Source organism: Ailuropoda melanoleuca, chromosome 2 (genome assembly GCF_002007445.2).
Source record: "Ailuropoda melanoleuca isolate Jingjing chromosome 2, ASM200744v2, whole genome shotgun sequence".
Lineage (NCBI taxonomy): Eukaryota > Metazoa > Chordata > Mammalia > Carnivora > Ursidae > Ailuropoda > Ailuropoda melanoleuca.
In genome coordinates this window covers 149,188,084-149,209,764 of record NC_048219.1, presented here as the reverse complement: position 1 = coordinate 149,209,764, position 21,681 = coordinate 149,188,084, and the positions used below count along the sequence as shown (strand labels likewise).

Below are 21,681 nucleotides of genomic sequence, written 5' to 3'. Positions count from 1 at the left end.
CCCTCAGAACCACTCACTCAACCACTCACTTTCCAAAAAGACAAATTCTTATCTTTCCACGCTCATGTCAGATTTCCTTTTAAAAAAAGGCTCTCCAACTCCCAGTTGTTCTGCCCAATGGATCATTCTTTCTGAGTCTCTTTCTCCTGTCCATGTACCCCTCAGGTACTAGGCTCCTAGAGGCTCTTTTGAGTTCTCCTTTTCTCTTACTCCACTTTTCTTTAAAATTTGCTTATAATAGATATTTTAAACACTTTCAAGATACTTCTGTACCTTTGCATACAAGTGTTCCATGTACTATACACAAATTATAAACTCCTTAAGGATAAAGATGTGCCTGTTATCTGGGTTATCTAACACACTCTAGCATAAAAGTCATATAATATTCAGCAAGCTACATAACACACTTACTGTTAGTTATTAAATAAACAAAATAATTATGGCAAAATATAGAAACAATGATTGGAAAACAGAAGAATACCAAACAATAATGATCAAAATAACCTCTTTTTTACTGAAAGCCCAAAAATAAAGAAGGAGAAACTCTCTTTGTTTCTAAATGTTCAGTCAGAAAGAGATATAGTGAAAACCAAAACATGTACTCAAATGCTTAGATAACATCCACATCCTGGCAATTTTGTCACTTGAAAAATAAAGATTAGACTGATTCAGTCTTGAAATATATAGCTACTGAAAAATCACCCAAATATGAAGTTAATCACAGAGCCTACTACAATAGAAATTTTTACCTGAAGATGATTAAGGGAGAGGCAGTCTGTCGAATCTTCAGCAAAACCACTGCTATCAGAGTGCTGACTTGCAGTACGTAACAGATGATCTACCGAAAGAAATATAGTTAGGCAAAACTGCTAAATATGACTGCACTGAAAGGAAAATAGTACAGATATATGATTCTTAACAGATATACATATTGATTCCTTCTTAGAAAAATATGCATCACTTATGCTTCAAAAGACAGGAGGTTAACTTGAATTCGTCCCAAAATGGAATCAGATCAAAAATTCTCAGTGTTCAGTTCCTAATTAAGTTCCAGTGTTAATATATTTTGGTAAATCCAATTAATATCTTATCTTTGGAGGACAACTGGCTGAAATAAAGGATCTTACTAAATAAAAACAGAAATCCCAAAGTAAATCACTTCCATTAGTAGATATGTAAAGATATTTAGCAGATAAAATGAGAAGTTTAAATGTAGTGTGTAAACAGTTCTATTATCTTCCTAATAAGAAAATAAGAATATAACTAAGGTGCCAATAAATTAAATAATTTGCATGACAGTACTTAAATGCTTCTGATAATTTCAAATGATGCAAACATTTTTAAGTCATGAAACAATGATTTCCTAACAACTGCATGAAATTCAAATACATTCAACTGGTACATAATACTGTGAATCTTATAAAAAGCCCGTCTGGGGGCGCCTGGGTGGCACAGCGGTTAAGCGTCTGCCTTCGGCTCAGGGCGTGATCCCGGCGTTATGGGATCGAGCCCCACATCAGGCTCCTCTGCTATGAGCCTGCTTCTTCCTCTCCCACTCCCCCTGCTTGTATTCCCTCTCTCGCTGGCTGTCTCTATCTCTGTCGAATAAATAAATAAAATCTTTATAAAAAAAAAAAATTTAAAAAAAAAAAAAAAAAAAAAGCCCGTCTGCTTTTCGGCCTGAAAACTCTAATCCCTGGTTAGTATAACCTAAAAACACTTTTTAAAGTAAAAAATCCAACAAGGCACAGCAAGAATGATCACATGCCCATCCACACCGTAAGTACAGGAGAGACTTTATAGCTATCACATTTACTAGGGGAGAAGCTTCATGAGAAGGTCAAGTTCTGCAGAACTTCAAAGCACCAAGCTAAATAAAATGTGTTTACCAAATCCACATTCAAGATTTGAATGACAGAACCTGATAATATGTTTGAATAAAATCCAAAATCAATTAAAATTCACCTGACTTTGAAAACTATCCCACTGTAGCCTCAGGTTCAATGTAGAGCATCACAGAACAGCATAATTTTTTCTCATTATAATTTAGAATAATTCTGTAACATTGTTTTGAAGTTAACAAAACTGCATAATGAGATATAAGAAACTGATCCATACCTTTGATAAGTCTAGGTAAACTGGAACAGTTGTGAAACTGAATTGGAATAAGGTGTCACCATAGGTACTAATTACACACTACAGCAACTGAGAGAATGACTAACATCTTACATCAGAGCAGTAATCACCCTAATTATGTGTTTGCATGTCTTTTTTTTTTTTTTTTTAGACTATGAGTGTTTGGAAGATAGAAACCTCATTTACTCTATTTTGTATCCCAGTACCTAGAAAAACTGAACAATAAAAAATGTTTGCTGAATGAATCAATGATAACTTTCTCCGTAAAGCAACAGTAAAATCAAACAGTCACTTAAAGGATTTAGAAGTGATACTGCCTATCTGGTTGGGCAAAGGGCAACTGGTGGAGGGCCTGGGCAGGCCACAGTGACCAGCTCTGCTCAGGTTCTCTCTGCTGAGATCTGTTTCATCTGCAGTGGAGTACAGTCTGTGCTGAGTTCACCTCTGTGGTCAGCCTTGAGTTCACACACACTAGGTCAGGTCGTAGACGACGCAGGCTTCAGAGCAGGTGTTGGGCAGTGGAAAGAACAAGGAGGCCTGGGTTCAAGTTCCTACTTTATCACAATAAGCAGTAACTTCTCTCCTCCACAAACAGAATAATTCTTCTATCTCACAGGGTTACTTCAGGAACTAAATAAGGTGTAAGTGAAACTATTCTGTAAACTGTAAATCACAATCTATGTTCTTTAGTCACACATTTCGCAAAAAACGCAGTTCTCCACAGAAAAAGGTAGAATTAAAAACAATCAGACCTCTGTCCTAGCTGAAGAGATTAAACATTTTTTCTAATTAAAAACCAGGAAGTTAGAGCAAAACATTAAAGTGAGAACAAAACAAAACCTAGAATTTGTATTTGTCCAATATCATAAAGAAACAAACAGAATACCTGTATACTCGACAAGACTAAAGAAAATCTGTACCTCTCTAATAAGGAAAATGTGAATTGCTCTCAATATAGTTTACTGAATGTCAGCTGTGACAAAAGTTGAGTCACTAAACCTCTCTAGGCTTCAGAATTGTTTTTTTAAGAGAGAGAGAGAAGGGGTGGGGGGTGGGATGTAGAACAGAGGGAGAGGGAGAGAGAATCTTAAGCAGGCTCCACACCCAGCGTAGAGCTCAATAAGGGGCTCAGTCTCACCACTCTAAGATCATGACCTGAACTGAAATCAAGAGTCGGATGCTTAACTGACTGAGCCATCCAGGCATCTGTATGCTTCAGTATTAAATCCCAGGACTGGATATGAGATTAAGATTACTCTAACTTCAAAAGTCCTAGGACTAAAATGCTAAGTACTTTTATGTATGTACTATATGCATTTTTACTAAACTTGTGAAATGAATATTTTACCAGTGATTCTAATTCTGTAATCACAACTAATCTAAGATATTTTCATATCACATTATCAGAATGTGATAGGTTATATTAAAAAATGATGAAAACACTATATTGTTCCCTCTCCCACTCATGCACATACAAAACCACTTTACTGTTAATTTATAAAAACGTGATTCATAGAAATGTTAACATTTTTACTTATACCACCAGAAATAAGAGACCTCTTCTTATTGGTAAGAGGGAGAAACTCAGATGTGAATACAAACCACATTCTGTCTTTTCTACAAGGAGCTTGCTCTTAAAAGATCCTGAAGTACTTACTGTTTTTAATTCCTTTTTTTGATGCAGGGCAAGCGACTTTTTCCAATGTATCCCATGTCAACCTAACTACAGGAAAAATTTCTTGATGGCTGTGAACCATGCCTTATAGCTCAGAAACACATGCATATATTCATGGACTTAAAAAGGTAAAAAAAATAAACAGGAAAGTTCTTTTTGTGTCTGACCAGAACTATAGTGACCTACCTTGTTTCTTAGTACCACAACACAATAAAAGAAAAATTATATGCAAATTGTCTCTTATGAAGTCATTTCAGAGATCAGAAGAGAACAAACATGCAATTTCCTATTCTAGGAACGTACATATAAATCCATGTTTAAAAAAAACCAGGGTGGTTCAGCATGTGTAAGCTTTAAAAATAACAGTCCTACCTTCAGTGGTCACTTTAACTTCTTTACTTCCTCTCTTCTTTTCTCTAAATCTCAAATGCTTTGTGACTTTAAACATCAGACATGTTTTTCTTGTTGCAAATTAAAAGTGAAAGAAATGGATTCAAAGGTTCTTTGGTCAATAATTAATAATTCAAGAGAAGAATGGTATCTACAGCCAGTCACCTTTGATCCATAGTTTGAATTTAACTTAACTAGCTTTAACCAGTACTGAGCTCCTGGTATTTTTTGCTAGAGGCATATTCATGTACACATACTTAGGAGACATGTTTAATGAAAAGCAGAGGTGGATAATACAAGTATGTATTTTGGGGGCGCCTCAGTGGCTCAGTCAGTTAAGCATCCAACTCTTGATTCCGGCTCAGATTATGATCTCAGGGTTGTGAGATCAGGCCCCACCTCAGATTCCACATTGGGCATGGAGCCCGCTAAACATTCTCTCTCTTTCCCTCTGCCCCTCCCCACCTGGCTTGCACATGCACTCCCAAAAAATAAATTTAAAAATCCTTAAAAAAAAAAAAATACAAGTATGTATTTCAATCACAACCATGTAAAAATAAAAAGTAGCCCTCAGTCTGTTGCTCTATCACTTCCCATCCAGCCCTTATGCAGTGTTGAAAAATAATTAAGAGTACAAAGAATTGCATTTCAGGATAAGCAAACTAAAATTACATTATGAACACAAAAGTCTTCAAGAGGGTACAAAAAAATTCTATGACCAAAGTATAAGAAAGCATGCATACCTCTGACTTAACCTTCTTTTTACACTTATAGGTACTCAAATACTGATAGATAACGCCCTTTTCCAAATCAGTTAATGACACTTGGTAATGTGCTTGGGAACTAGTGGATATTAGTCTACTTACCTCTTTTTGACTTCGTGAGACCTAGCTGGTAAGCGGCTGGAAGGTGAGGAGCTTCTCCCTCTGTACTTTGAACCTAAAGAATGGTTTTAAGCAATTAAAACCTGAGAAATCTACTGCAAAGAAGAATACCTCTTGATATTATTTATTAAACAAATCAACATAAAAAATGCAAAGCATCTTATCTCAAAATTGTGAGAGCGTCCCACATCTTTATTTTATGACCTATTTTCCAGTTAACAATAGGACTGTGAGTTTGTAGCCAGTAATGAAAAGTGACTACATGTATGAACTACTTCATTAAAAGGAAAGTTGCTATTAAGTGAAAAATTGATCCCTAAGAAAAAGTTCTATAAATGTTAAAATTCGAAGTGCAAGGCCAATTCCAGGATAAATGCCATGACTTTGCAACAGATCACGACTGACACACAGTTGAGGCAATTACAAGTCTTGCATCTTTAAAAAAATTGTATATCATGCTCCCATTACAAAATTTTATAAAATCCCACAAATTTTGAGTGTCTCAAAAACCACACTTGTATTAAGACTGCTTTGTCCTAACGTAAGTGGTCTTTTAAGATGTAACTTGGGAGTTGTAAATAGAAAAGCATGTTTTGTCACAGAACTAAAATGTTGAAAGATCTTAACCATAAACCCTCCGTGAAAACTATATTCATAGAAGTTATCGAATCCAAAAAAGTTCTTTTTTTATGATGTTTTCCCCCCACCTGCACAACTACATAATTTAGGAATTTTCAGATTCTTTATTCACCACACCCATCCCATTCCCCAAATACTCTAACTCCATATTGAGATTAAACATTTGGGGAGGGAGAGACACTAATTCCTAACACTACTTGGTAATGATTAGTACTTAAAATAACAAATAGCATCCTAGCAAAGTAGGCAAACTACCCAAACAGGGTTTTCAACCTTGAACAAATGAGAAAGCAATTAGCAAACAGGTTTTAGGTAGAACCCTGGTAGTTCTGAGCTATGAATCCATCCATGAATAAGAAATATTCCACAGGAATGAGAGTGGAATGAAAAACATGAAAAAAATCTCAAAGGCTAAAGATATTACCTAATTTAAAAACTGCTCTGATTTGTGGTATCCTTGTTCTATACAGTTCCACGAATCCAAGGTTTATGAATCTTTTGAGAACTAAAACACACTGGTCATTTAAAATTACCACCCATAAATTATTAAATAAAATAGTTTCTACCCTCTTTGTTATTACTGAAAAATTACATATATATTTTTCAAAGCAGCAGACATAACTTCAACAGGAAAACCTTTGTTATGCATGCAAGGAAACAAAATGCATTTTCTTTTTATATTCAACAAAAGGTCTATTATTAGTCTCTATTCAGGCCTACCCTACTTCAAAGAGTTTTCTGTTAAAGTAAATATCAAACAGACCAAAGAAGTATAACAGAAATCCAAATGCCTCTTTCATTATATTCTAGGAATCTCAGTTTAGGCAGGGCATTATGATAGACCCAACTATACTCTCTTATTTTTAAACGCAGAATTATCACGTATTCTATTCCTTAGATTTATAAAATTAGTCACAAAATAACATGACTTTAATGAATATGTATCTTCAATATACTATCTTTCAAGATGCTACTCTATGGCAAAACAAAAATAAAAAACTACAAAAACTACAAATGCTATAATTAGTTCAAAGAAAAGGGCCCTTAAAGAAAAGCTGAGAGGATCATATTTTACTAATAAAATTACTAACGTCAGGATTCTTCTTCCCACTTACTCAATAAAATCATTAATCACTTGCTGAAGACACAAAACAAAACGACATGCTAGTAACAACAGTTAAATTTCATAGCTTAGTATGTGTTATTATACTGGTCACAGTCGTGCGAAGGAAAGCAGTCAAATTTGAGATGGCATACAGCACAGAAAATTATGAAGCAAATAAAACTCGAATTTATTTGTGTGACAGGACACTCAACAGTTTCAAATCCTCAGTGGTATTCTCGTCATTTGCTACAGATTGCCTTTCATTAAATTAACTATAGCTAAATATGGATAACTGAATTGAGTAATCAAAAATGGGTGTTCACTATACAGTTTTCTTTGATCTCTGGGTAAGTTTGAAACTTTTCATAATAAAAATTACAAAAAAAAAAAAAAAAAGACCTTAAAAAAAAAAAGAAAAAATAGCTTGGTCTCAGTGTTTTGAGATTTAAAACTGTATGAAAATAGCTTTAAAGTAACTCCGTATTTGAGTTATTTCATTTTTAAAAATGTTTTACAAAACATTTATTAAAACTGTATCTTTGTGAATCAGTGTCCTGCTACCATGGCAGGCACCTACTCTGGTGGTGGTATTTTTTTTTTTTTTAACATGTCACATTTTTCATAATATACCTCTTCCAGGCACAACACTATTGTGCTGTGTTCTATACAGCACCAATACATGGAATGTTCTAACTCAAATAACCCTTCCTCTAAGGTTTAAAGAGATAGGTATAGCAGTTTTTTGAAAAAAGAAAATCAAAATTGGAGTTTTAGAAATTCTGCTTTTTAAGGACATCTCAAAAAATTCAAATGAAAGCATTATTTTTCTAAAAAAAGTAGTATGGGACTGTGCACCAGATGACTTGAGATCTTGTCCAATGTCTTGACACTATCAGTGAGTCTGACCTTTACCAAATGGTATGATATAGTCAAAAGTAACAAACTTATACAAAGACCCAAATTCAAATCTTATTCATGCCACTTACTAGCTAGATGACTTCAGACAGTTATCAGAATTATCTGTGAGAATTATGTCAGTTTTTTTAAACTGAAAAATAAAGACTAAAACTTCTACCTCACAGTTCCTTAGGATGATCAAATATTTTGCAACAGTAAAGTGGTAACAATTTACAACAGATCTCTCTCTGCTATCATCCAGGGACTCCCTATCCTAACATCCCCTTAGCCGTCCCCCAAGTAAGGCACAAATATCAAAGGGAACATTACTACATTCTTCAGAAAGATGACAGAGAACCTCTGCTGTCAAGTATTATCAAATGTCAGAGGAGGAAAAATGCTTCCTCATCTGTAAAAGGAGGTAACTGGAGAATGAATTCAAAGATCTCTTTCTGTGCTAGTTTATTCTGTATTTGTTGCAAATTTTTATTTAAAAAAACTCTTCAGGTTTTACTTACAAGGTTTACTTTACTGTCAGGTAAATACTTTTATAACAAAAGTTAATTTAAGTCTTTTAGATAAATATCAAATAAAATTTGGTGGTTAACTGGACTTCAATTGAAACAAACAGACGTGGGTGCATGTATCATGTGTTTAAGTTCATATACTATTGCAGTCTATTCTATCTAAGACACAATGCTTGTCTTCAAAACACAGTCAAATTTGAAAGGCCAAAGGAACAACTTAACTGTCAAGTATCTGACTGACTTCAGATTATTTTAACTCAGGCCAATAAATAAAACAAAAAAGAATTCTGAAACTCAATGACTAAAAATAAGGAGATACACTAGTTAAATCAACAATCAGTGTAGAGACAGAATTAGAAACAATAAAACTCCAGTAGCTTAAAAAATTATACACTTCCAGTAATACCTCTATTTGAATATAAATTCATTTGTACAGTAAGACACAGAACAACCCATTTACAGAAATAAACAGCTGAAAGTTCTCTTTCTTGTAACATTTAAGTATGAGAAATTTTTCCTTTACACCTACAAGATGAACAATTGCTTACTGAGTAGGATCATTTTGGTTTAACTGTGGATCCTTCATACCACAAATCTATGGCTCTAGACTGTTACCATGGTGTACGTATTAAAAATCAGTTATTCTGAGAACACAAGAATTATCTAGGAAAGTCATTACGAATTAGAAAACTCGAGAGGAGGGTTTTACAACTTTTAGACACACTCGAACATTTTAAATAGTGTACAGAACATTTTTTTTATAAGGCAAACTGATTTTAATTGAAAATAGTCTCTGGCCTTTTATTTATTTTTTTCTTAATGTGAGAAATAATCACTCTCACTCTCCAAGGACTGAGTCAGTCTTGTCATCTATTTAATTCCCCTTATGTTGAAATATTTCCTGTCTTTGCTCCTGGTGACTGTCAGAGCTTACCTTTGCTCAAAGGGATCAGGCAGCTTCATGCACAGAGTCGGGTCTGCAACATTTTCTCCTACCTCACTACCCAAAGCAGCTGGCATTCAGTTAATCCATTTGAGAACTGGTTTACTGAGAGAGAGAAAGGGAGTGTCCTCTAACTTATATTTACTTGCTGTTTTTACAGGAAGAAAGTTCCCAATACGAATCAAACCTCAAGGGAAAGGAGTCAGCAACAACCTACTTTGAATGGGACCTAAAAGTTTGCTTCAGTAAGATTGTTCTCTTCATTTGTCAGTATAATTCAAGTCATACTTGGGAGAAGAGGAAATTAAAGAAACACATTATTTCCTTTCTTTATCCATTGTTCTACAAGCTCTCTTTTAAGTTCCCAAAGGGATAAAAACAGTTCTAGGAGGTTTTTATCCATGTTTTAAATACATCTGAAAAACAAGGATTCGTTATCTTTAAAATTCCCCATATTTACAATGCAGCCGTGGTTGATCATATCCATATATTCTTCTTTTTGAAAACAAAAATCTTCTACTATTCTTCAACCACCAATGCTGTAATTTTCTACTAAAAAAAAAAAGTTGACTTCAATGTGGCATTACTTTCTTCATTAATTGCTTTTGCCAGCAGAGGGAGCAAAAAAAACAAAAACAAAACAAAACCCCACACATTAACTCATTAAATGTTAACCTGCCACCAAAGCAGATCTATCTAGTACTTTCCAAATGTTTTAAAGACCTTTTGTTTATGATAGCAATAATTTAAAAAATATGCAGTTTAAAATTCAGGAACCCTAGGAATTAAAAGCAAGTCTTCTCATCGGAGTCACCAGTATCAGATTTGCAAATATCTAACATAATTTGTTTAAATTTTCCTACTCGGCTATTATATTAAAACAAGGAAACCAGTTGACATATCTGAGTGTCATAGAAGAGGGGCCCTAATGAAAGGCAAGTAGTTACACTTTAATTATTAATGGTAGGACAAGTTTGGACCAAAACAGTGTCAAAAAGGAATCAAATAGTGAAATAGAACAAAAGGAGGCTTTAATTTATGAAGTAGTCATCTTATGAACTCATTATAATGAGAAATATATTAGGAATTAAATAGAAATATAAAGAATACATAAAGAAATAAGGGGGAAAGAAGGTTACAAATAATGTAAACTATTTCAAAGGGTTGCTCTTCTTCCTTTTCATTTTTTAGTTAGAATTAAAATATTAAAAGATAAATTCAAAGACCACAAAAAAAGATAAATAGCTATGTCAGCAACAGAAATTTTGCAGTAAGTGAAAAATCTTCACTAATGTGAGAGATAGGTACTCACCAAGAGGACATTTATGGGCAGAAACAATTATCCTACTCTCCAACTCCCTAAAATAATGGCATGTGATTCTAAAATTACTGGGAGTTACTACTATATTACTAATGCTATTCTATAATAAATTTTAAAAAGAGAATTGCACATTATGCAACTTCCAGCCATAACTCTTGAGCAATATACAAGTGCCTCAGTTTCCTCATGTGTAAAATAAGAACAGCACTGCCTGCCTCACAGACTAAAGAAAAAAGTACTTCAAAGACCCAGTACAGTGCCTGCCACAAGGTAGGTGCTTGATAAACTTCAGTTTCCTGCCTCAAACTACACAGCGCCAATCATAAGTATTAGCTCTGGCCATTCAAAAGTAGTTTCAGTTGACCTCATCGAAATGAATCTCTTTATCTTGCCCAATTTGAAATTTATGTAAATGCAGTAATCTCTCTAGGTAGGAATTAAAAAATAACCAAACATTGGTCTTCTGGGCTTGTACAAAACATATTCGGTGGTGTTTCAAACCTTCTTCCCTGAGGTTCCCTATCCCCTGCTTCAGAAACAGTATCTTCGGGTTCTTTCCAGTCCCATGCCAAAACCTATCCTTCTCAAAGCCTTGTTCACACTTAACTTACCCTTTCCACTAAAATACTTTGAGAAAAGTTTGCCTAAACACACATAGCAATTTAGTGGCAAAAAAGAACTCTAACTTCTTTTTGATTTTAGAGACTGTGTTTTTAACTGTTATGCAATACTGATTTTCATTTAAATATATTCTCTCAGGGCTTTCTCAAAGCATGAAAAAAACTGAGAGAGAAAGGGGGTTAAAGTTCAGGTATTATCAGTGAACGACAGAGGACCTAGAGGAGCTTATGGACTGTCACATTACCCTGGCGACGCATAGTCCTGTGACCAATTCCTGGTTCATGAAACACAGAACTAAAACCTGAAAAGTCAAAATTAGGATGATTTTCTTCTAGTATAAATCTATTAGCCACCTTTCTTTTATAAACATCTTTTTGGCATTTTTTTTTCCTAACTCATTATTTGAAACAGGTCTCAGTAATATTTTACCTACCTCTTCCATTTCAAAGGAGTCCTTCTGCTGCGCCATTATATTTCTTATGGATGGCATCGTGAGCGGTGCACATGGCTCTTTTTCAGGTGTGGACACATGGACGCTTTTCACCTCATTGCCATTTTCTGGCTCATTGTGCCTGGACATGTTGAAATTGTTACCTAAGTCAGATTCTATAATACCAGATTCCTCACCCAGTTTATTCGCATAACTCTGAGTTTCTTTACTTTGTTCACTTTCAGTTTTTTGGTTAAAACTATTTGCTTCATCACAAGGTCTATCAATGTCAGCATTCTCCATAACAGCTACTAAACTACCTGATACTTCTTCTTTAACTGTAGCCAACATAGAAGATGAGTCTTTCTTCTTTACAATTTTTTGAGACTTTTGATCATTTTTATTGCCGCTTTCTTCCATCACTGAAACATTTGGGATCTTTCCTTTTTCAGTTGCTGGGGAAGGACTACTACCTTCTCCTTTCTCTGTTTTATCAACACATAAATTTAGTTTTGATAGTGTTTTCATTAAACGATTTGCAGTGTTACTTCGGGTTAAAGGTGGAGGTGAGTCTGTCTCCTTGTTAGAAGTCACTGAAGACATACTTCCAATTCTCTGGAGGGGAGTCCCAGAGACTTGAGAATATAAAGAAGAAAATGCATTGGCCACAGTAGTAAGCACTTCAATTTGACGAAAACGGCCTACAAAAAGGAAACAAAGTGAATTATATATATATATATATTTTATCTGTTTATACATATGTTAAACGATTACTACTATTTAGAATGCCAATAATTGAACTTAGATCACGAAGATTATAAAACCAGAACTTTTTTCCTTATCCAACATTTAAAAGTTCTCTACATTTACTGGGGAGAGGTAGGAAGATTTTTCACCTTAAGCACCAGAATTTCCGTTTTAAAAATTTACTTAAGAATTTATGTTTTATAATTTAAAACCAGAAAGAAGCACAAGGCATGACAACTCTGGATAAAACAGAAAGGACTATCTATTGATCTACAGCTGTAATTCTATTTTTATGTCTTTGACTCCATTAAGACTCTTGCAAATGTTCTCCCAAGAAAATAACATAAGTTTATATTTTATACCTAATTGTGGGGAAGGAGGGGGGTACGACTGGATTTATAGATCTCTTAAAGCTGTTCCAAGGACCACCTAGGATCTCATTTTTGGAACTTCTGTGCAACAGAGAAAAATAAGATATAAATAAAAATTATCAAATTAGCCATGCTATTTTAGATTTACAGAAAAACATCTAAAATTGACTGACTTTATTTAATAGTAACAAGCCTCTCCCCTACTTCTTTCCTTTTTGAACATCAGCAATTTTGAGAGAAGTTTAAGATAAGTACAAGGTTCTACATGTCAGCTATAGTAACACTTAAGAATGAGGAGGGGGAAAGTTAACTTCTATAAATAGAATAATAAAAATTCAGAATAAGTAAAATAGCTATTGTGTTAACTTCAATAATTAAGTTCCCAGTGTTATTCCTAAAAATCAGTAAGACTTTTAAAAAAAGACCATCTCACTGTGGATGCTAATATTTAAAAACCTTACTTGTTAAAGCGTAATTTGGGTTTTCTACTTCCATCCGTTGCATTTGAGCACTCAAAAATACTTTAATATCTATCCCTCTGGCAAATGATGATGAATTAAAAAATCTGGAAGGAATTTTAGAAGCAATATCTGGTTCATCTCGTCCAAATCCAAGATTATAAAGAATTTCTTCAGGATCTTCCTCATAAAGTTCCAGCAATTCTGAAACACTACAAAAAAAAAAAAAAAAAAAAAAAAAAAAACATCAAGATAGAAAGTAAGTTTATAGTCCACATCACATTATAAAAAAAGAGCTTCTGCTCTTTTACACCATTATGTATTTTAGCATCTTTATATACTGTGTACTAAATGTGATATACAACTCTTAAAAAGAGTCTATTGTTCCAAACTCTTAGGACTGGGAAAAAGAGCTAGTCCCTGAACAGATACTCAGCAAGACTCCCAAAATGATTCCTCACCTTATTTTTTTTGTCATTTTAAAAGAGTCCCAGTAAAGCAGGTAAAACAATTAGAGGACAGCTAGCGAGAATAAGGAATAAACAAATTAAGAAAGAAATGAAAAGGGAAAACACACTAGGAAGTTGGTAGCACAGGACACTGCAGAGTTTTCTGCTCTTTGGCTGTCATTGAAGATGCAATACAGGTAACAAGCTGAATTCAGAAAGGGAGGGAGGGGCCTACTTTCAAATTTTCTCTAACCACTTTCACTCAGGAAGTAGGAGGAGTAAGGTATGGAGAGAATGGGTTACTCAAAGATAAGTTCTTGCTCTGATTCTATTGGGAATTAAACATTCCTATCTCTTCTTCCTCATACCAGTGATAATCCACCTTCGGAGATTCACTGAGGAAACTGATAAAGATGAAACTTGAACTGAAGAAAATTTCAATTTGTTTCAGAGAAAATGCTCAGATTCCAATACAATAATCTGTGTAACAATTTAAACCGGTCCCATAGGCTCACATACTTATCTATTTAATAGATATTCTGAAGAACTTTGATTTAATATGTTGAAGATAAATCTATGCTTAAATATCAAACTTTATATTAGAAAGGTTTATTCTGATTTTTTATCTTGGAGTAACTCAAGACCCTAAAAAAAAAAAAAATGGAGAATTTTGGAAGAAGTTATTCCACAATGGACTTCCTCTTTCAAGTTGTTGATAGGGCTCAAAATACTCATTATAACAGGAATTCCAGCAGCATTATAAACACATTTGCTGCTTTTTATTTAATCTTAATTTTTTTTTAAAAAAGGAATGAATGAAACATTTTGGATTCTTTTTGATTTCATACTATCGAGCCAAATCCAATACTGAAAAAGTGGTAAGAGTAGGTCATCTATAACACAATGTAACTGTAGTGTAATTTTGGAATAGGTTACCTTGAAACTGTCCCACTACTTTTCCCAGATCCAGTGGAATTCATACTTCTCCCTTTCTGGTGAAACTGTAGTCTTCTTTCTTTGGCCAAGATATTATTGCTATAAACAAAATGAGATTATAAAAAATCTTATTTTCATAAATGTTCTTCATTTTTGAAAAGAGAACAAACAGCACAGCTACGTACCAGTTTTCAATTTGAGTATCAGTTTCATGGAGGTGGTTGGCTATAGGTAAAAGAATAAATGCAGAGCAGAACTGTTAGTGGGACAGTAACTACTGTGATATAGTCATCAAGAATGTAGATTAGCCAAATATTACAGCTAAATGCCTAATATCCCAAACTCTTGTCTTGGTTCATTAAATCTGCATCACTAAAAGTAATATACGGATCAATATGAACAGAACCAGCAGCTTCAAGAAAGTATTTTCATTTGTTAGCAATGTAAAACTACTCCCTTCACTGAGTGTTTAAAATAAAAGACATAGATAACCAATTAAATTTCCTTAATAGTAGAAATAAATAGTAAGAAGATATACAGCATCTAGTAAACGTGGTTCTAACCAATAAATTTAAAAGCTGTTATTAAAGAAGACCTTAAGAGCAAAAACATGATTTAGTTTTATTTAAGTGTGGCAATAGTATACATAAATTCCTACTGTGGTCTTTCAAAGGCTAAAAATTCATCCCAGTTACAACCAATTTTTCATGCACCTACTTTGAAAATTTCTATTCATTTCAAAATAAGTTTTCTTAAAAAAATTACTTTTTAGCTTTATCCTAGACTTACAAGTTTTAAATAGATTATTGTTAATGTTAAGTTTAGAGTGAGTTCAATTGACTGCATTTAACTTTTATAGACAAATACCAAGAATGAAAACAATTACAAACATCTACTTCAGTATATCAGATTTTTTTTTGACTTCTGATCTGCAAAGTCATGGCAATTTGCTATATTTCTGTGCACATCCACTCAGAAGGCTGCCTAACACATAGCATTCAATAAATATTTGCTGAATGAATGAAAATAATCTTGAAATAATTTTCAGTAAAACAACATAATATTTCCATTCTTCTCTGGGACTTCCTTTTAGGTTCTGGTTTCCAATAAACTCACTCAATATGGATGAACAGGCAGAAGAGAAGTGAGTTTTAGGGCAGTGAAAATACATTTCTGATAGCATAATGATAAATCCAGGACATCATTTGTCTAAACCATGGAAAATACGTGACCAAAAGTGAACCCTGATGTAAACTATTGACTTTGGGTATTGTAACAAATGTACCACTCTGGTGGGGGACATTGATAATAGGGGAGGCTATGCATATATGGAAGCAGGAAGTACAGGGAAAATCTCTATACCTTCCCCTCAATTTTGTGAAATTAAACCTGCTCTAAAAAAAATAAAATCTATAAAAATTCCATATTGTAAAATTAAGGCAGATATCAAAAGTGCTATTTACAGTAACACTGAAACGCATTTTAGTAAGGGGTTGACAGCATGTTCAACTGTACTAATTGGGAAGCAGTAAGTTTAACCCCTTTACAGAGTTTATTCCTTGAAAGCACATTAACTGAAATAATAAAACCTAATATATATATGTATTCTAGAGTTAGGTTTGAAGGTTCTAAATAAGTAATTTACCATACAGACTGATTTGAAACAGCAAAAGATCAAGGAAATTACATTCAATGGATAAATTCACCATTCATTATTATAATTTAAAAGATTTATATTTTATTTTTTTATAATTTAAAAAGATTTAATAAAATCCTTAATTCTTTTTGATAAAAAGCACACATTCATAACCCAGCTATACAGCTAAAAATAATCTTCTAATACCAGTACAGTAATAAAATAATAAAAATTTTTATTCTACATTGTGGAAAACTTTACTGTAAATCCACTGGACTAGATAATAACATCTGTGAAAATTTAAGCATGGCACAATGCACTTTTAAAATATGAATGCAGTCTGGAATAGACATCAGCATAATGATTTCTAATTAAATTCTAATAACTGTTATTTTATTTTTGTCCTTTAGCATTCTAAAAATCTGGAAAAAGAGAAAGGGGAAAGACAGGAGACACTTGAACGCAAAGAAAAAGACAAGCCGCAGCTGTAAGTCTGACATAAGGCTACCTCACACTAAAAATAAGCTTCAATTTAGTCTTCTCATGTATAAATATTTAAGTTTCCTTCCTTCTGGCGGGGCAATTTTTCCCTCAGTTCTATGACCATTGTTTGCCCTGAAACAGTTCCTTTAAGCAATTAAGTCCAAAGGAAGACATGGACATTTCACAATGGTTTTCATAGCCATTTCTACATGTATCCTACAAGCTCTGACTTAACATCTAAAGGTTCTGTAAAATGTGTCTGAGCCATTTTCAAGACCTTTAACTTTGGCTCTGAGGACTGTACACCTGAAAGCACTCAACTCATTTTTTTTTTTAAACCTGTATGAAAATACAGTTCTTCCAAACAAATGTACCTTCAGCTCCCAAAGACAAATCATCTTCAAAACTGCCTCCATTTCTCACAAGCACACCTGAAAGAAACATTAGAAGACTCATCCTGGTGTTCTGTTCTTCTGGACTCCCATATAAAATCATAGTTTTAGCTGAAGCAAATTGACCAAGCAAAAAATAAAATACAGTAAAGTGTTTCAAACCCAAATGTACTCATCATTCTATCATTTCAAAAAGCAAGTATAAGCTTTACTTTATCGCAAACAAACCATGATTCGCAGCCAGGTAAAGTTGTTAAAAGCCCCGATACAGGCTATTTTATACTTACGGTGTCTTTGAAGATATTCATTTAGCTAACATCTTATCCAAAAGTTTCATGAAAATTCAGATCCCGGAGCAATCATTCCTTTTACCTCCCTTAACAGTCAGGAACTCAAGCTAGATTTTTCTAATACTATAAATGTTTTTTAATATGCCTTGCCACTACCTGCACATTCTTGTTGTACTTTGAACTTTAGAATCCTGTCTTGCACAGGTAGTAAAATTTCAGGTGTGGCAATTTCGGTTAATATAAGCAAAAAAATGCTGCACTAAAGCTGACCCAGTTCACTTAATATTTTCCTTATGTTTACATATATTTCTACATTTAATTAATCTTCATAATATCTAGCTAGACAATAAAAATATGAGTTTTACATTATGGAAAGGTTTAGTAATTTGCTTAAACTATTCATTGTTTTATGGTTTATGACAAGATTTCTTTCTTTTGGCTTTTCTCTCAGAATGGCATATTTTATAAAATGAACATTACTTTTATAATTTATATATGTATAAATTCACTCAGAGGACAAATAAAGTAGGGCGCTCATAAAGAACAAATTTAGAAAGGCAACTTTCTCTTACCCTTGAGCGTATTACTGCTTTGCTCATCCAGTGAGGCTCCCAAAGGGGTACTGAAACCACATAAACATATAAACCTTAATCTTAAAAAGATATCTGGAGAGTTGTCACTGCACAACTTTACACTTAAAGGATCACAGCCAAGCAAGCTTCTAATCACAGTTTAACGCTCCTCCCCAAACACAAAAGGAATTCAAGTGTATTACATAAGTAATATCTTACTAACTAAGCAAACACCTATCCTCAAGTCAGTTCACCAGGAATGATTTAATCACGCATCTGATTTTCCAGCAATTAAGAGCAAGAATTGTAATTACAAATGATATGAATTACCATTTTCTTTACAAAAACAGAAAAAGAGAATGTCAGCAGGCAGTAAGAAAATGTCTGCTTCCCTCAGTCCCTTCCCTAGAAACACGAAACAGAATTAAAAGAAAACAAATCTTTACTTTAATAAAATTTAAAAATCAGAATCTAGTTAGAAATAAGGCTCAACAGTTTTTTTAAACCTCATCTGTTAAACCTAGCACCAGCATTTTAGAGCATCATTCAGTGTCTCCTTTAACCCAACTATCTTTTTTGGTCTAAATGGAGAAACTTGAGAGGTTTTTTTCTGTTTTTAAACTATGAAATACATATATCTTCATTTAACTCTAAAAACTAAAAAGTCGGCTTGAGAATCAACCTTAAGAACCAGCCATTGCTAAAATTCTTTCACATTCTTCTTGTTCAAACACAGATAACTTAGAAATCTTTTTACGTGAAAATGAAAATGTTTTTCATTTCTTTCTCAAAACTAAATTATATTAAGACACATTGTTTTATTTTGAAAGTTGTTTTGTGATTTGAACCTTTCATAAGTAACAGTTTATACCTGTTAAAAATTCACATCAGATATGGGATGATAAAAATATGAGTCTCAAAAAATATTATTGAAATAACAATTTAATGTTAAAACTTTCTGCAAGCAAATATGCAAGCAGTGGCAGTTCTTTGAAAATTAGTGCTTTTGAAATGTAAAAGAATCACAAATACCATAAAGACAATAAAAACTTTGAGCTGTTTTTGCATATATTTTAATAAAACTGGAATTTATGCCTTTATAAAATCCTTCGTCCCTGTACATTCTTAGGACAAAACACTGTATTACTCCTTCTGCAGATGTCTCTACGGGTGGGTGCACTAACAGAAAATGGCAAATAAAGAGAATATAGCTGTCATTCTCCTTCAGAAACAAGTTTCTCACTCTCACAACTGCTCTCTTCCAAATTCTCTCAAAAACTATCCTTTCTTAGATGCTAATTCAAGCAATTTATTTCCACTTACTCAAAAAGATGATTATCAAAATAAAGACCCCTCCCAAAGGAATGACAATGGTATCTTTATTTGGGATATGGACAGCAATAAGGAAAAAAAATGAAAATGTATCAAGGGAAAAAAGCTAGATTTACATCACTTACAATGTACAGAGTAGGTAGATGCCTAACTCTGGGAAAGATCCTAAACTGTTATAGAAAAAAAAACTAGAGCTGCATATATCCTAGCAGTCAAATCTATGATAATACAGCTAACATTACAGAACTATTTGTTCTGGCTTTCCCAGGTACAAATGAATGCCCCTTTTGTACAAAAGAGGTGCAAACTGTAAGGAACAAGAAGGAAATCTATGCAGGAAACCTGTGAGGGAAGGAGCAACAGACTATAGAATCTGCCTACATAAGATTAGCAACAAAACTTTTGGAATTTTCAGCGATGGTATGTCCGATGAATAGCATTTGCCTACTGCATTTATCTTACAAGATAAATGTACTGTCTACTTGATATGATCTCATATAATCTTAATTCCTATACATTATAAAGTAAACACAATGTGATTTCTCTCTTGCTGTTACACATTATTTTTGACGCATCTTTAGAGAGAAGGTCCATATACTTCATATCTCAAAGGGTCTACGTCACCCCCAATAAAGGTTAAGGGGTTTTGTAGTGAAGAGTGCTTAGTAATTCATCAAAATTACTCAAATATCCAGGTAATTCATCAAAGCAGGACATCACTGGAGTAGTGGCCAATATTTTATCTGTGTTTAGGGAAGAAAAATAAGCTGGCGTATATGAAAATCACTTCTCCTTCCACCAAAAAACACTTCCCTACCTCTGGTACTTGAACAGAAGATTAAGAAAAGCCCAAAATGAGATGGCAAGGATGTGCAGAAGCAAACACCTTAACCACGTTAAAAAGTAACATTCTTCATGTAAGATTTTACCAGTAGGAAATAAATTGGAAAAAAAAAATTAAAACATAAAACAAGCCCTTTTTTACTGTAGTAAGATTTACTTGCACTATGATTCGTCTCCTCTAGTATTTTACCAAAGATTTGTACCAGTTGCCAAAGCATGCAATTAGATTTATGCCGTTTGAATGCCTTCAAAGCTCTATTTCCCTTCGTGCATTCCAGTGCCATCTGACAAATGCACGTCCAAAGAGGAAAACAAGAACAAAGTTAGCTGGTTTTATGGCTGTCCAAACAGAATTAAGGCACAAAAATAAAATTAGAAGCCCAATTCGTGTTAAGTAAATTAACTTCATCTAAAACACATTTGAAAGGGAAATCATTCCATGCCACATATACAGATGTCAAAACAAAAGCAAAATAAAATACTGTGTGAAATGTGAAAATCCTTTCGAATAAAAACAAGACAAGAATAATAACACTGCATGATTATTTAAGTCTCTGATCTCTGATGCTAACATCATGCACGGGGGCTTAAGTCCTAACTGTGAAGTCAACACGGTCACCAAATAATCAGCGGTAACAGCACTTCCATTTCTAATCTTTTAGAGAAGGAAACTATCCGCCGGCTCACTTTCCGGCTTATAGCTCACAACGGCCACGGGACCCACAGGGACTGCGGCCCTAGTGACTCCGCTTGGGAGTGCCATCTCCGCGGATCTCCCTCTGAGGCGCGAGCGGCGAAAGCGAGGGCTCACCGGCAGTCCTTGAGCCATATCGCGATCTTCTCGTTGGGCACGTTTCCTGCGGGGCAGAGTGAGGGGACATCTCGTTACCGACCCCAGGGGGATTCCGACGGCAGGGTCAACCTGGACACTCCCATGCAGGAAAGTCTACTGGGGGTAAAATGTAGCCTAAGCAGCACGTCTTAGTGTTCATCTGAAGGGAAACGAGATGGCACCGGGGTGTCTATGTTGAATCTGGAGACGCCTCGCCAAGCGCGCGCATTTAAAGGTCCAACGTGTCCCCCCTCCCCTGGCTTATCAAGCCCTGGCGGACCTTCCAGAACTCAAAGCAGTCGCCCAGGGCGCACGAGACTTTCCCCCGCCCGCCAGGCTGCCTTCCCCGAGTCCCCCGCCCGCCGCGGCTCGGGCGGGCGCACAGACCTCTCCCCGCGGCCGCCGGCAGCTTCGCGCCCGGGAGGTCCTCTTCGTCGTCCTCGTCCTCGTCCTGCGTCGTCGCTTCTGTGGACAGGTCCTCCGTTTCCGACGCCTGCCAGGAGCCGCGGCACTTGGCCCAGGCCTTCCTCCTGCGACTCGCCACTTGCCACTCCAGTTCCTCCTCCGCCTCCGCCGACGCCACCAGAGGCCGGTCCATGGCCGCACTGGGGGCTCCGCTGCCCCAGCCCGAGCCTGCGTGAGACACGGCGGCGGCGGGGACCCCCGCCCCTGCTGTCAGTGCCCAGCCGGGCTGGGGGCCCCGGGGAGCGAGAGCGGAAGGGGGCGGAGGAGGAGAAGAAGGAGAAGGAGGAGGAGGAGGAGGAGGAGGAGG

At 35.0% G+C, this 21,681-nt stretch overlaps 1 protein-coding gene across 4 annotated transcripts in view; it reads right to left on the bottom strand.

Moving 5' to 3' along the window:
* ITPRID2 (ITPR interacting domain containing 2) overlaps positions 1 to 21,675 on the bottom strand; it is a 37,166-nt gene extending 15,491 nt beyond the window's left edge. For 2 of the 4 annotated variants that reach the window (XM_002922272.4, XM_002922271.4), the window contains exons 1-10: positions 21,297 to 21,675; positions 20,889 to 20,934; positions 17,903 to 17,952; positions 17,023 to 17,079; positions 14,715 to 14,754; positions 14,530 to 14,628; positions 13,148 to 13,356; positions 11,572 to 12,269; positions 5,068 to 5,140; positions 750 to 838 (exon numbers count right to left, since the gene is read on the bottom strand). In XM_002922272.4, coding sequence (XP_002922318.2) covers positions 750 to 838; positions 5,068 to 5,140; positions 11,572 to 12,269; positions 13,148 to 13,356; positions 14,530 to 14,628; positions 14,715 to 14,754; positions 17,023 to 17,079; positions 17,903 to 17,952; positions 20,889 to 20,934; positions 21,297 to 21,507 — 1,572 coding nt within the window. In that variant the 5' untranslated portion in view covers positions 21,508 to 21,675. The remainder of the gene's footprint in view (positions 1 to 749; positions 839 to 5,067; positions 5,141 to 11,571; positions 12,270 to 13,147; positions 13,357 to 14,529; positions 14,629 to 14,714; positions 14,755 to 17,022; positions 17,080 to 17,902; positions 17,953 to 20,888; positions 20,935 to 21,296) is intronic. The other 2 variants (XM_011228745.3, XM_011228746.3) reach the window with 1 other exon arrangement.
* Positions 21,676 to 21,681: the final 6 nt, after the last annotated feature.